The sequence below is a fragment of the Sprattus sprattus genome, assembly GCF_963457725.1.
Source record: "Sprattus sprattus genome assembly, chromosome: 1".
Lineage (NCBI taxonomy): Eukaryota > Metazoa > Chordata > Actinopteri > Clupeiformes > Clupeidae > Sprattus > Sprattus sprattus.
Window position 1 is genome coordinate 77073487 of NC_137920.1, and position 13606 is coordinate 77087092.

At 42.6% G+C, this 13606-nt stretch overlaps 3 protein-coding genes across 3 annotated transcripts; 1 reads left to right on the forward strand and 2 right to left on the reverse strand.

Annotated features, from left to right (window-relative positions):
• Positions 1-475: 475 nt before the first annotated feature.
• On the forward strand, positions 476-3849 carry dnajb13 (DnaJ heat shock protein family (Hsp40) member B13; the record flags this gene model as incomplete). Its single annotated transcript, XM_080849032.1, has 8 exons — positions 476-543; positions 662-765; positions 1194-1349; positions 1489-1646; positions 1885-1998; positions 2161-2274; positions 3102-3178; positions 3696-3849. 8 exons carry the CDS (start codon positions 476-478, stop codon positions 3847-3849), a joined length of 945 nt encoding a protein of 314 aa, XP_080705158.1.
• A 206-nt stretch (positions 3850-4055) lies between these two features.
• ucp2 (uncoupling protein 2) lies at positions 4056-7228 on the reverse strand. Its single transcript, XM_080849167.1, has 7 exons — positions 7138-7228; positions 6267-6473; positions 5623-5839; positions 5136-5333; positions 4811-4912; positions 4491-4671; positions 4056-4279 (listed from the first exon to the last, which is right to left on the reverse strand). The coding sequence occupies exons 2-7, from the start codon at positions 6390-6392 to the stop codon at positions 4168-4170; spliced, it is 936 nt and encodes a 311-aa protein (XP_080705293.1). The 5' UTR covers positions 6393-6473; positions 7138-7228; the 3' UTR covers positions 4056-4167.
• A 2176-nt stretch (positions 7229-9404) lies between these two features.
• Positions 9405-13277, reverse strand: ucp3 (uncoupling protein 3). Its single transcript, XM_080849003.1, has 8 exons — positions 13159-13277; positions 12775-12905; positions 12403-12622; positions 11992-12202; positions 10994-11191; positions 10766-10867; positions 10475-10655; positions 9405-10377 (listed from the first exon to the last, which is right to left on the reverse strand). Exons 3-8 carry the CDS (start codon positions 12526-12528, stop codon positions 10263-10265), a joined length of 933 nt encoding a protein of 310 aa, XP_080705129.1. The 5' UTR covers positions 12529-12622; positions 12775-12905; positions 13159-13277; the 3' UTR covers positions 9405-10262.
• Positions 13278-13606: the final 329 nt, after the last annotated feature.

Genomic DNA, 13606 nt, shown 5'->3' on the forward strand with positions numbered 1-13606 from the left:
ATAACAGGTGTTCTTAGTATGTGGGTTAGTGACTACTCATCAACCCAGAGTAAATGTTAACCCCCCAGTAGAAGAGCCCCATGGCTTGATTCTCCTAACAAATCGAAGCCATAATGCCCTTATAATGGGGGGTTTACCAGTTACTCTAAGTCAATGGCCGTTAATAACAGTTATGGTAACTTACCCCCAGGTAGGCAAAGTATGTGATCTTCAATCGCCAGAATAGCTTGATGAATTATCGTGCCCCTGTGAAAACTGGAACTATGAACACCACTCAGCTGTCGAAGCTGCGTATCCATAGTTACCAAACGCAGACACAAATACACTCAGTTTCGGGTGAGGTGAAGTGGATATACATATCAGGTAGGACGATAGAAAATATTTAAAGTACTCCAAATTATGCCGTAGGCAAAGGTATGTGATTCGGTGGACAGTTGTTTGAATGAGTTAACGCACTGTGTGTTTTGACAGAGCTATGGGTCGGGATTACTACGCCGCGTTGGAAATCAACAGAAATGCAACAGATGCTGACATCAAAAAAGCGTAAGGGCATGTACTTTGGTACCCACCTACTTACATTTTTACTAATTTACTAATAAATTAGTTATTCTGTCGCGCTATACCAACTTTTCGTTGTTTTACTTCTGGCTGTTCTGTCAAGGTATCGACGTCTTTCGTTGAAATATCATCCACAAACCAATGACATGCCAGGTGTCTATGAAAGGTTCAACAAGCTCGCAGAGGCCTATGATGTTTTGAGTGATCGTAAGTTTTTCTTCCCTAACATTTTGATAAAGGTTTCTTCCGGTTATCTCAATAGCACAAACAGTTAAGGGGCATTCGCTTTTTTGATGTTGTTGTGAAACAATAATACGCTTGAATATCTTCGAGCTAGGCTATTGCTAACTGTTACCTGAAGGGCGATAGTTTGTGTCTTTTGTGCATGTTGATGAGCCTACTTTTTTGACAGGGGGCCTGGTCATGCAAACAAGTAGATCTACATAAAAGGGTCTGAAACGAAAAGTATGGAAATAGTGTACAGTAGTATTTGGGATTGCCTGTTTATGTATCATGCCTTCAAAGTAACATCATCATTAATCCTGAAGCATTTTCATTTTTGATCACATAAAGTGCACATAGTGCACCATTAAGGTGTTGCCTGACTTACATTTGTCAGTTTACCCCAATTACAGCCAGGAAAAAGGCCACATACGACAAGTTTGGAGAAGAAGGTTTGAAAGGGGGTATTCCAGATGAGGGAAATGGAGCTTGGACATCAGGATACACTTATAATGCAAATCCAGAAAAAATATTTAGACAGTTCTTTGGAGGAGACAATCCTTTTGCCGGTAGGCTACATTCCAAATTGAACCAAGCTGTATGGTATTTTAATCACACTTAAAAACTACTTTCAGTTAATCTATGCAGAGTCTTTGGATTGTTTTTTTGTTTATTGGCAACATTGCTTAACACAAATGCATCTCCTAGATTTCCACACAAAAGAGGGGGATGAGGCTAACGTTGCATTTGGTGGACTGCGAGGTAGAGGAGTGAAAAAGCAAGACCCACCCATTGAGCGTGATCTCCACCTAGCCTTAGAGGATCTCTTTTATGGATGCACCAAAAAAATTAAAATCTCTCGCAGGGTAAGCCGTAAGGCCTTTTCATCAGCCTCAGTCCTCCATGTTCTAGGAATGTACATGTTCCTTCATGTTTGGCCCTTTATCAATGCAGTGCATTGCCACTGCTCACAGTCGTGACATCGCACCACTCTTAACTTCTACAATGAAACTGCACAGATGAGCTTGATAGTTTCCATTTCCTATCACACTCTCCTTGATTTTTTTTTTTAATCGATTTGATTAATGTTCATTTTTCCTGCAGGTTATGAATGAAGATGGACACACATCCAGCATCAGGGACAAGATTCTTACCATCAATGTCAAACCAGGATGGAACGAAGGGACCAGGATAACATTCCCAAAAGAGGGAGATCAGGTACAGTGGTGTTCAATGGCATTTCGTGTTAACCAGCTCTGGGCATGAAGCATCTTGCCTACCGTAACCTTTGTCAGTATAGGAAGATACTAGAAACATCCATATGCTTATGTTGTCATAGTTGTTATTTTTTATTCTCATGTTTGTCTGTTTGTTTTGCAGGGCCCCAATAACATCGCAGCAGACATTGTGTTCATTGTGCGTCAGAAGAGTCATCCCCGGTTTACCCGTCAGGATGACGACTTGATTTACACCGCTCACATATCTCTGGAGAAGGTACGTCACTACAGCAGACTTTGACATGGGAACTACTGGCATGCATGCTCTGCCTCCCATTGTGTTCCAGGGAATGCTCACATGAAGCCAAGAAACCTTGCACAGGTGCTGCCATCTAATGACAGCTGCTGGTATTGCAGGGCCCTGGTATTGCTGGCCTTTGAGGCTGTAGTTCTACTGGTTTTAGTCTGTAATCTGTGGTAATGTTTAGAAGATGCAGTAAACAAATGGGTGTTGCTACTCGCTAATCAAGGGATTAGACATATCATACAGCTGTATGCACTGAGTTGTAGGAAGCTGTATTTAATCATGTGTTTAATTCCAGATATCTAATTAAAATGTTAAATAATATTGTCATTAGTCACACTGGACTTAATCCCCAAGGATGGTTACATTCCAAGAATTAGATTTAGAGACAGCAAACAGAACTTTAGTACATTGTGGTAATAAGCTCATGAACCCGTTTGGCCAACAAACCCACAGGCTTCGTAAGCAGCTTTTTCTAAGCACTGAGATTCTGACAGTGATGTGGGTCAGGTAAGATATTCTGAGTTCAAAGCCCATTTTTCAGCGTTTCTGTCCAGATAACCGTTTCCATCATGAAAACAGTGCATCCTTTTGAAAGGTACCTGTAGTCAGTTGCAGTGATCAGATGTGTGCACCATTGCATTATGATACTATTTAGTACAGTTAAGCAATATAAACTGTAGGTAATGTTTAAGGAGTTATAGATCTGAGAACCCATGCAAAAACGTATAACTTTTCAAAGGTTTAACAGCTTAACATCTTTCTTTTGTAGCTATATTAACATACTGTCCTCCCCCCAGGCCCTGACCGGTTTCTCTGTGGAGGTTGAGACACTAGACAGCAGGCTTCTCAGCATTCCAATCAATGATATTGTGCAGTGAGTATTTATAGTTGCTGTAACCTTTTTATAAGATGAAAGTGAAAGTCCTCTCTATGGCAGAGGTGGTGTAGACACACACACTCTGAAATTAACCTCTATTAACACACACACACACACACACAGTGAAGTGAAGTAACACTAACCCGGAGCAGTGGGCTGCCATTGGCGGCACCCGGGGAGCAGTGATAGGGGTTAGGTGCCTTGCTCAAGGGCACGTCAGCCGTGGATGTGGGCGTGGGAGAGCAGTGGTCTACCACTTCCCCCGCCCACATTTTTCCTACTGGTCGGGGATCGAACCGGCCACCCTTCGGTTTCCGGCCTGAAACCCTAACCAGTAGGCCACGGCTGCCCCGAAGATCAGATACATCTAATGTTTTAATATGCCAACCATGGTGGGGGTACTTTTTTCCCTACCCAGTTTTATACGTCATTTTAACCCCTTTAAAATTGTATTTAATTTAATTCTCACTCACTGAGGTCCCGAACAAGCTAATACAGTTTCTGGCTTCCTTAGTCCCACTTACAGTAAGGAAGTACCAGGAGAGGGAATGCCGGCATCCAGCTCTCCGAGTACGAGAGGGAACCTCCTCATCAAGTTTGTCCTTTACTTCCCCCAGAAGCTCTCCGCAGAGAAGAAACAACTCATTAAGCAAGCTTTCCATACCTGACCAGACAAACCAAGATCCCTATTCAGAAATCACAAAACGTGTCTATTCAAGACACTTTTACACCTAAATAAAACTCAAAAACAAAATGTAAAAACAAGTGTTTTACTTCAAATACAATACTAAGCTTTAAAAGACAAGAGGAAATAAGACCAGCTTTCCATCTTTTGGATGTACCTTGAGTGAAACTAGTGAAAACTGATTGCAAGCATAGATGTAAACTTTGAAAAGGCTTTAGTTGGGAACTAGACTAAGATCAGAGAGGTAGATAAGCAAGATTGACGCAAGGGGAACTCCAGGCACATGTGCACAGCACCACATTTAAAGAGGAGAGTCCTTGTTGCGGGCCATCATCATAGCACGCTTTAGCTGTTCGTACGTCACAAACATCACCACGTTCCAGGAGCCCAGCCTTAGGAAAGAAGGCGTGAAGCTGAAGAGATGAACACATGAAGCATACATATTAAAACATTTCCTCTATACCAGGGTTGTGTAAATGTCACAACCCCCTCCACCAACCACTTTGAGAATCCCCTTTCTGCTTTGCCATGCATTTTAAAATTGTCAGAGCCTGAATTTGATACCATCAAGTCTAAAGGGGTGGATGGAGTGACTCCTCCTCTTGTACTCTTTTTGTGACCTACCCTTTGTAGAAAGCCATGGGTCCCTCTTTGAGTAGCATGGACATCGCACAGTTCACAGCACTGCTGTACTGGCTGGCGGATGAGTTCATGTATCTTGTCTTCACAACATCAACTGGAGAGGCGATCACAGTGGTGCAAAACCCTGCCCCAAAGGCTGACGTAAAGTGGCATGGGAGATCATCTGCAACGACAGAGCCTCCACTGTCAATACAGATAAATGTTTGCTATAGAAGAACAAACCCTGGTGCATGGGTTTAAACCAGTGAAGCATCATGAGAGCCTGAAAATAAAACTATTTAATTTAAAAAGACATAAATCACCAGTTAAGGGGGTTGATCTGATAAGTGCATCCTTAATTAGGTCATAGGTCACCAGCTCGGTGCAGTTCACTATGGCGTTGCGGGCAATGTTTGGGCCCATCCCTGCCAGGGAAACACAACATACAGGACTTTAAACTGAAGCGAAGCCCATACTCAAACACTTGCAACACAACCAAAATTGAACAGGGTCACACACACACACATTTAAATGCAGCTAACGTTACAGAAACCAGCTGTCCAGAGCCTGAAATCCATGCATGATCTAGGCCAGACCCAGAGCAGTTTCAGCCACCATCTGACCATCCTCCAACCCTCCTGCACTCACCTTTCCACAGCCCTCGGATGCCCTCTTCTCTGCCAATGGTCCTGTAGGCATCCATGGTACCTTGGTATCGTTTTGCGTTGCCTCCAGAGCTGACTTGTGCCTGAAAGCGCACCTTGACCACATCAGTTGGCTGGGCGATGGCGACGGCCATGGCACCAGTTGTGCAGCCTGCTAGAAGGCGACTACCGATCCCACAATCTAGGGTTAAATTAAAGAATAAACAAACAAATAAATAAAGTAAGGGATAACATTGAATTAGTAAATATTTTTGTACGAGTCTTATAAGGAATAAATAAGCCCAGTCGCAATTATGTTCAGCTGTTTAATTGTGAGCACACTTGCAGGTTGTGAACTGTAATACCATGTTCATTGTTAATAGATGTGGTTTTAATCCTACCAACTAGTCAGGTAACTTATTTTTAATTAACCCCTTTCTGTGAATTACGAACAGCAGCCTGTTGAACACACAGCCCCAACACAAACTCACGTTCTGAGCCCTTGGTGTAAAACTGCTTGACTGAGTCGTAGAGGCCGATGCGGACCGAGGCGAAGCTCATCTGTCTCTGGAGGCCGGCCACCAGCCCGCGGTACAGACTCCGGGCGCCCTCCGTGCGTACCATGGTGGTGATGGTGCCGAAGACGCCCCGGTACTGCACGCCTTTGGCCTGCCCACCATATGCACTGCCTCTTGCCTCACCCTGGATCTGCAGGGAACAAAAGTGGGTTGGAGAGGCTTTACAGACACTGGAATGGGTCAGGTCGGGGAGGGGCAAGGACCAGACTCCAGCCAAGTGTGTCCACGCAGCAAAAGGTCCTGGGGCCTGCGAAATCCTAGGGCTTAACCATCATCCCGTGGGTCTGCTTAGGCTAACAGCATGAGGAAATGGGAAAAGGGGGGGGAAAGGAAAAAAAAAGAGGCAAGAGTTGGGGGGAAATAAGAGAAAGTGTGTCAGCGTGAGCCTGTCAAACCTTTAAAAGGAGTATTTTTGGGAATGGTAGTTTGTGTGCGAGTGAAAATGAGATTGTAGTACCTTAGATCACCACTAGGGAGTACCAAGTGTTTCCCGCATGCGTTAGTTTGGAGATGCAGCAGAACAAAATAAATATAGTCTGCGTCATGAGAGAACTCACCTGGAGCCTAACTTTGGCAGTGTCCAGTGGAAAAGTCACCAGGTCAGCGATGCAGGCTGCAGTTCCAGCACCAACAAACTTTACAGCAGCAGTAGGAGGCACGTCAGCAGGGCCAAAACCAACCATGTTTCTGCTCTCTCAGGCTACTCGGATTTATGAAAGGTGGTGTTTGTGGATGGTGTGAACACAAGGCAGGTGAACTCCAGTCTAGGGAAGACATAAAGAAAATATTTATTGAGAATTTTATAGTACGACAATTCAAAATCAAATGTACAACTAAAATGCAAATGTATTTGGAAACAAAGTTTGTAGATTGGCGCGATCCAATTTCTTAGGCCATCAGAAATAGTTTTAATTGCACTTTACAAACTTTAAAACTAGTCACGTGAGCAAGGGAAGTGAGGAACTACTTGAGGACATCATGTCCCATGACGAATGTACAAAACGAGGGGTAAGCACGTGGACCCTGCACGCAAACATGTTTAGTTTGGGAACATCACCCTATATTCACGGAAGTAGATTCGCTCACTCATTGGTGGACCCATTTGTTGCTATGCTAATGTTCAACGTACTGTACTGATGTGGCATCACAAAGAAAGCGCTGTACCAGTCATTTCCGCGATGCTGAATCAGATTGGCAACAAATGATTGAAAGGCTCTAGAGAACAATAGTTTAAACTCCCTTACCCCACAACTGATTAGCCATGATGAATAAGAAAACCGGTTATGCGTCCGAGTAGTAATTTTCCCTGAATAGTTTCACAATACGTGGACAGACGAAAATTGCATGTTTGTTCACTTGTGAACGCAGTTCTACCAGATGGGGAAGTTTAATTCTGCCAAGTAGTCCACTCTTGAACGACGTTCTTACCTTCACTCAAGTTGCCCAAGATGGAAAAGCCGGTAATCAGGATTCTCTAAAAGTATCTCTCTGGTTGAAATTACTTTCAACTATAATCACGTTGCCTTGTTCTTCCATAGAAAACCGTTCCAACACAAGACGATGCAAAAGCATACTCCAGGAGTCTGAGGAAAACATACAGACTGGTTAACAGGCTACTTGGGAAATGAGAATCAATGTTAAACAACAAAAGATGATGTCGGCAACAACAAACACAAACATCCGTCTCTCTAGGAACTAAACTTCAATCCATATTAGACGTCTGAATTTGGCAACGCAGACTGGTCAATCAATTAGCTTAAACTCACCGTGAAAAAGGTTGAGAAGGGTTTAGAAAAAAATATAATTTGTTGTAAGTGTTTTTCTCTCTCTTTAGAAAAGGACAACTCTCAGTTACTCCCTGTCAGAACGGTCGAGCGCAGCTGATGTAGAAGAAGCGTCTGGTTATTTATACCCTGACAAAGGCGTGACGTCACCTGAAAGCAGCCGCGTTAGCTGACATGGACTGCTGAGTGAGACCAGGGTTCATTTCCAAACCGGACTCTCCCCACTAAAGACATTTATTTAGATCAGTCACTCGTTTTATTTAAAATAACAAAAATAATAAATATGAAAAATACCATAGAATAGACGTTTTGGAGACCCTGGGATATATATATATATTCTCGATATTCAGTGTTTTACTGCATGTGCTGTTAATATCAATTTATCTGATATATACATTACTCATTAATGTTGCCTCTTAGTCTGCATATGTTCAAGAGCATGTTTAGACCAGAGGTGATAAGAAGGGTCGAACTGTGCTTCTTCCAACCTTGTGCAAAACTTCCATCCTTGCCTCGGACGTCAGAGATCCACCACATGGTTATCCCTACTGAAAGCTAAACTTCTGTCTATATAAACCTTGTGCGATGTGTTTATCATTGCTTCACTTTCAGCCTTATGCTGGGAGGGGAGCCCGATTGCAATTGTTGTTGTTGTTTGTCTAATAAATATACTTGCAGTCCTGGAGTCCTGAGGTAACTAGGGTGAATTTTCACCTAACAAGAGAGAGAGTGTGTTTGTGTGTGAGAGAAAGAGAGAGTGTGAGTGTAGTACCTTGGTTGAGGTCCCAGGGCAGGCCACATCTGTCGCTCTCTCTCTCGCTCGCTCAATATCTCTCTTCCACCCCTCCCCATCTCCCAGCCAGTCAGCATCCTCTGGACCACACACCCACTGCTCTACCAATATCTGCTTTTGCATCAATTTACTTTTTGCCTTTGTTCATAGAGGCTCATATATCTATGAGCGCAGCAATGCAATCTTGGCCTATCCACTGGTCAGTGTAATAGCTAGCCACAGTTTGAAAAGGTGGCCAACATACAGAGTTACATCTGTTCCACTAACAGAGGAAGACAACGGTGTCCGAATGGACTTTTCCTGCCTCTAATCACTCTTTTCCTACCTCTAATCACTCTTTGCAATCTTTCTTTATTTGATACTTAGGACTGTCTGTGCTCCTTAGGGGGGCGTATTTAAGGGCGTAAGGGGACGTATGGTGTATGGAATCGTTTTAGAGAGGGAATGCACATTGAGGAAGAGTGCTGAGTCACAGTGATGTTAGGGTACTGGATCCGCAAATGAAATCCACATGTCAGCCATTTGCAGAGACTACCCAAAAAGCTGTAGCGCATTGTGTTAGGCATTCATTCAGAAGTGCTAATGCTTAAATTATACAACACTCAAATGGCTACAGTAGTTTGAACTATACATATATATTCGAATACAGTGCTTAACTTGCACTTCAGCAGTTACATTCCTGCACTTCTTTTTCTTTCTATGTCGTTTTTCAGTTTCTTATGTAAAGTGGTATTTATTGTTACACCAGGTTATTATTGCTCTTAGCTTGACTGTTCTCTCCCTTGTATGTCGCTTTGGACAGATGCGTCTGCTAAATGACTTAATGTAAATGTAAATGTAAATGAATAGGAATTTGGAATAGGAGGTGATGTATGCAAATCAAACTGTAACTGTCCATACTGTTTTTTCTACGAAACACATCTTGCAGGCCTCCAATGTATTTGTAGCAAAGACAAGAGGCTTATTATTGTAACTGACAACGGCTTCTGGAAAGTAGAATAGGAAGCAGAAAGGAGAATAGAAAACTGCTCATCAGTTTATGGTCATTGTGTTCGTGCATGCAAGGGTAATGTGAATTCAACCTTTGTCAATTCAGTAACAATTCACCAATGTATTATAAATCATATCTTTATTCAATGCTTTATATATGAATGATAAAAAATAACATACAAACAGTAAATGTAAGCCTGACATGGACTTTGTTGCTACAGAGTTGTGCAAATATACTTTACATTTTCATACAAACATTAAATGCTGTAAACTCTAAATAATGGACCCAACATAAGCAGCATATGCAATTGATATCAATGCTTAATTTATAAAGAAATATGTTGTATTGTAACTTCATTTTCTTGTAAACACTTTCTTCTACACTTTGTTTTTCTAGTGGTTGCATGCGGCTAAATGCCTTGGCTGCATTCTTCTTTTCCACCCTTGCTGGAGTTTTGTCCGAGTCAAACTGTCAAACTAGTCAACTTTCACATCCTGCTGTGCCTGGGGCACTCCACAGGGTCGGCTACAGAGTTCAGGGCGTTGCCATTGTCCTGTATCAGGACATGTTCTTTGCCATATAAGGTGACCAATCAGTGGTTATGATGTTATGTTGTGATGCTGTTAGTGTATGGCCTTTTCAAGTCCTGAAGGTGAACAATCAGTGGTTATGATGTTATGTTGTGATGTTGTAAGTGTATGGCCTTTTTTTCAAGTCCTGAAGGTGACCAATCAGTGGTTATGATGTTATGTTGTGATGTTGTAAGTGTTTGGCCTTTTCAAGTCCTGAAGGTGACCAATCAGTGGTTATGATGTTATGTTGTGATGTTGTTAGTGTATGGCCTTTTCAAGTCCTCTCAGGCACACACGTAGGCTACCGCCATCGTCATCCTCATGGCCTCGTCCTCCACATGGACCTCTGCCGATCCAGTACATTCCTAGCTCCGGTCAAATACACTGCCTATGCTGTCCTCGAAAACAGGAGCTCAAATCGGTGACTCCCAAGATTGCTGTGCTCTTGTCATGGCTCTTTTGATTTGCTCGTACGAAACAAACATCACAATATTCCAGGATCCCAGGCGTAAGAACGATGGCGTAAATCTAAGAGACAGAGAAAGAACAAGAGAAACTGAGTGGAAGTTGCACAACAACAAAAAAATGAAATATGATGAAAACTAGAAACTGTTCCGACACATACCCTTTATAGAAAGCAGCGGGGCCCTCTTTGGTCATCATTGTAAGGGCACAGTTGATGGCACTGGTGTACTGGCTGGGTGTAGAGTTCATGAACCGTGTCTTAACCACATCCACTGGCGACGCAACAATTGTGGTGCAGAAACCAGCGCCAAAGGCAGCCGTGAAGTGACAAGGAAGGTTATCTAAGGGGACAGGGAGAGCATATATAAGTGTGTACTGCTCAAACCGGTAGAACAGGAAGAAAAGACTTTGGGCAGCTGTACTTCAACACCCCCAGAGGAAAGTTGTTTACCTGTCATGAGGTCATACTTCAGGATGAGCTCTTTGATGATGTCATATGTGACCAGCTCAGCACAGTTCACAATGGCATTACGCGTTATATTGGGCAGACAACCTGAAATCAAGACGGTGAGACAAACAGATTACTCATCTCGGATAGCATTCACCAAGAGTCTTCACAAAAAAAAAAGAAACCGAAATGTATGTTACTGTCTCTAAATGGTGAATTAGATGTGTTCACCTTTCCAAAGTCCTCTCACTCCCTCCTCCCGAGCGATGGTTCTGTAGGCATCCATGGTGCCGTTGTATCTCTTCCCACCATCAGTCAGGGGGCCCTGTGCCTGAAATCGGACCTTCACCACATCAGTAGGCTGAGCAAACGCAACAGCCATGGCACCGGTGGTACAGCCAGCCATCAAACGCACAACAATACTGGCATCTGAAAGGAGGCAGGATTATCAGAATCAGAATCAGAATCAGATTTTATTTGCCAAGTAAGTTAGAACAAACAAGGAATTTGACCTGGTGAACTGACTCTCAATGTGCTTACACATATATGACACATAATATACATTACAACACAATACAAAACAAACACAATACAATACAAAAACAACAGTGCAATGGTCTATGAAAGTTTGACGAAGTATGTACAGGAGCTGTGATTTTTTACAATAGTGCAAAGAAGTAAGTGGAGAGTGCAAGAAGTGAATGGAAAATGAATTATAGATTCAGTACACTATATTGAATTTTGAAGCTCCACAGTCCAAAATGTTGGCCAAAGTATCGCAAATTAATTTGAATTAATGAACATAAATGTTTATGCTTTTAATCGCCCTTCTTCGCAATGCAAACAGTTCTTTTTTTTTTGACAAATACTTTTATTGGTTTCACAGGTTACAAAAAAAAGGACAAATTACATCAAGGCTTATTTTCTATTTTCCTTCAAAAGCACACCCTTTCAAACCCCCCCCCCCCCCCCTCCCTCCTTCCCTCCATCCCTCCCTCCCTCCCCAGTCAGCCATACTACACTGTCTACGCTGTACAGAGAATGAAAAAAACACAAAATAAAAATAAATAAATAATAATAATAATACAATATAATGTACAATGCAACATACATTAGATATGACAAAAGCCATTGGGGAAAGACAAACAAAGGGGGGGGGGGGTTCAGTAAAACAAATCAGAAAGGGAATAAGGCAACGCAAACAGTTCTAAGCAATGATGTCCACCTACTTTCAGGAGAACCCTTGGTGTAAAACTGCTTCATGGAGTCGTAGAGGCCGATGCGGACCGAGGCGAAGCTCATCTGTCTCTGGAGGCCGGCCACCAGCCCGTTGTACAGACTCCGGGCGCCCTCCGTGCGCACCATGGTGGTGATGGTGCCGAAGACGCCCCGGTACTGCACCGCCACAACCCCCTCCACTGCCCTCGCCTCTCCCTGGATCTGAAACAATAAAATAGAAAAATGTTTGAGCATTGGCCCTTTGTCCACATTCAACAATTATTTGTACATTTCTTTGCACACTGTGTCTGTCAAACTTAAAAATGCGTGTCATAATAATAACAAGATTAATATTGGGAATGTATCAAGTTGGCAATGCACGGCCATTTTTAATGAGCAGGACATTTCACCTGAATTCTTACCTGTAGTCGGACTTTAGCCGTGTCCAGAGGAAAGGTGACTAGGTCAGCAATGCAGCCTGCCATCCCGGCGCCAAAGAACTTCACAGTGGCAGTTGGAGCCAAGTCAGAAGGCTTCATCCCAACCATTGCTATTACACAGGTGCTATGGGAGTTAGAATGTGATCTTCCCCAAAACACTTCTGAGTTCTTCTGCAGTATATCTATTGCCGCCTGTGCTGAGCTAAACGGAGAAAAGATTGTTGTTGAAAGGTGCTTAGATAAAATAATAATTTTCATTATACTTTTATTGTTGTTATTAATATTATCTGTAATATTATTCACAATGCATTCTTCACACACTACGACTGAAAGTGGACATCTGCGGTAGCCTACCTGTCAAAGGATGTGGAGTCACAGTCAAGTCTTTTGCACGGCGTAAGCTTTTTCTTGAAATCGTTTTACAGCTGGAGGAACGTTGTCCATAAAACTATATGGAAATAATTTCCAGCGCAGCATTCCAATACCTAAACGAAAGCATTGAAATATATAAGTTGTAAAGCCTATGATATGATCAGTGTGCAGTTAGAAACCCGGACAACTTTTTCTGAAATTGTGCCAGGTGTCACCTGCTACTAGCACCTTCTGTAATTCACCTTTTTTTAATTTAGTCATTCAATGTTCATCTCAGTATTCAGAATTATCCATTACTTCAGAGTGAACGAGCTTCCGCATATGTTGCCTATTCAACTAACTCTAAATCTAATTGACCTCATTTACCTGAAAATGTCTCCTTGTCTTTTCTTGATAATCCGTTTGTGTGTTTCCAGTAATCCTATGCGGTATATTCCTTTTGACCGTGTAGATCCTCGGAGTTTCAAGAAGTGTTTTGGAAGTTGAACAAGTTCTCAATTTATACGCGCGTGCCCTGTTGGCCGTCAGTCAAATTTCGCGTGTGAGTCACGCACCGAATCTATGTTTAACCTCCAGGGTGGTTTGTGATGTTGAACTTGTTTACTGGCGGTGCGCATAGATGACGGAAAACATCGAACCTTTTCCTAGACCTGTATTTTGTGACCTCACGTTTTGAGGGACTGATTCAGCCTGTTTTCAATCAACATCAGTGATGAGGGACAGCTCTGAGAAGATCTGAGCATTACTTCACTGTGACTTTTGTGTGAAACTTTCCAAAAGGTGTCCAGGAAAAAAAATGAACTAAAGTAACTTT

Excerpts from the sequence above, each read along its gene's own strand:
- ucp2 (XM_080849167.1), bottom strand. The coding sequence starts at position 6,392 with ATGGTTGGTTTTGGCCCTGCTGACGTGCCTCCTACTGCTGCTGTAAAG. Across the intron at positions 5,840-6,266 it reads CTGCCAAAGTTAGGCTCCAG|ATCCAGGGTGAGGCAAGAGG; the intron begins GTGAGTTCTCTC and ends TGTTCCCTGCAG. Across the intron at positions 4,913-5,135 it reads CATCCGAGGGCTGTGGAAAG|GGATGGGCCCAAACATTGCC; the intron begins GTGAGTGCAGGA and ends TTTCCCTGGCAG.
- ucp3 (XM_080849003.1), bottom strand. The coding sequence starts at position 12,528 with ATGGTTGGGATGAAGCCTTCTGACTTGGCTCCAACTGCCACTGTGAAG. Across the intron at positions 12,203-12,402 it reads CGGCTAAAGTCCGACTACAG|ATCCAGGGAGAGGCGAGGGC; the intron begins GTAAGAATTCAG and ends TTATTGTTTCAG. Across the intron at positions 10,378-10,474 it reads CCCGCTGCTTTCTATAAAGG|ATTTACGCCATCGTTCTTAC; the intron begins GTATGTGTCGGA and ends TCTGTCTCTTAG.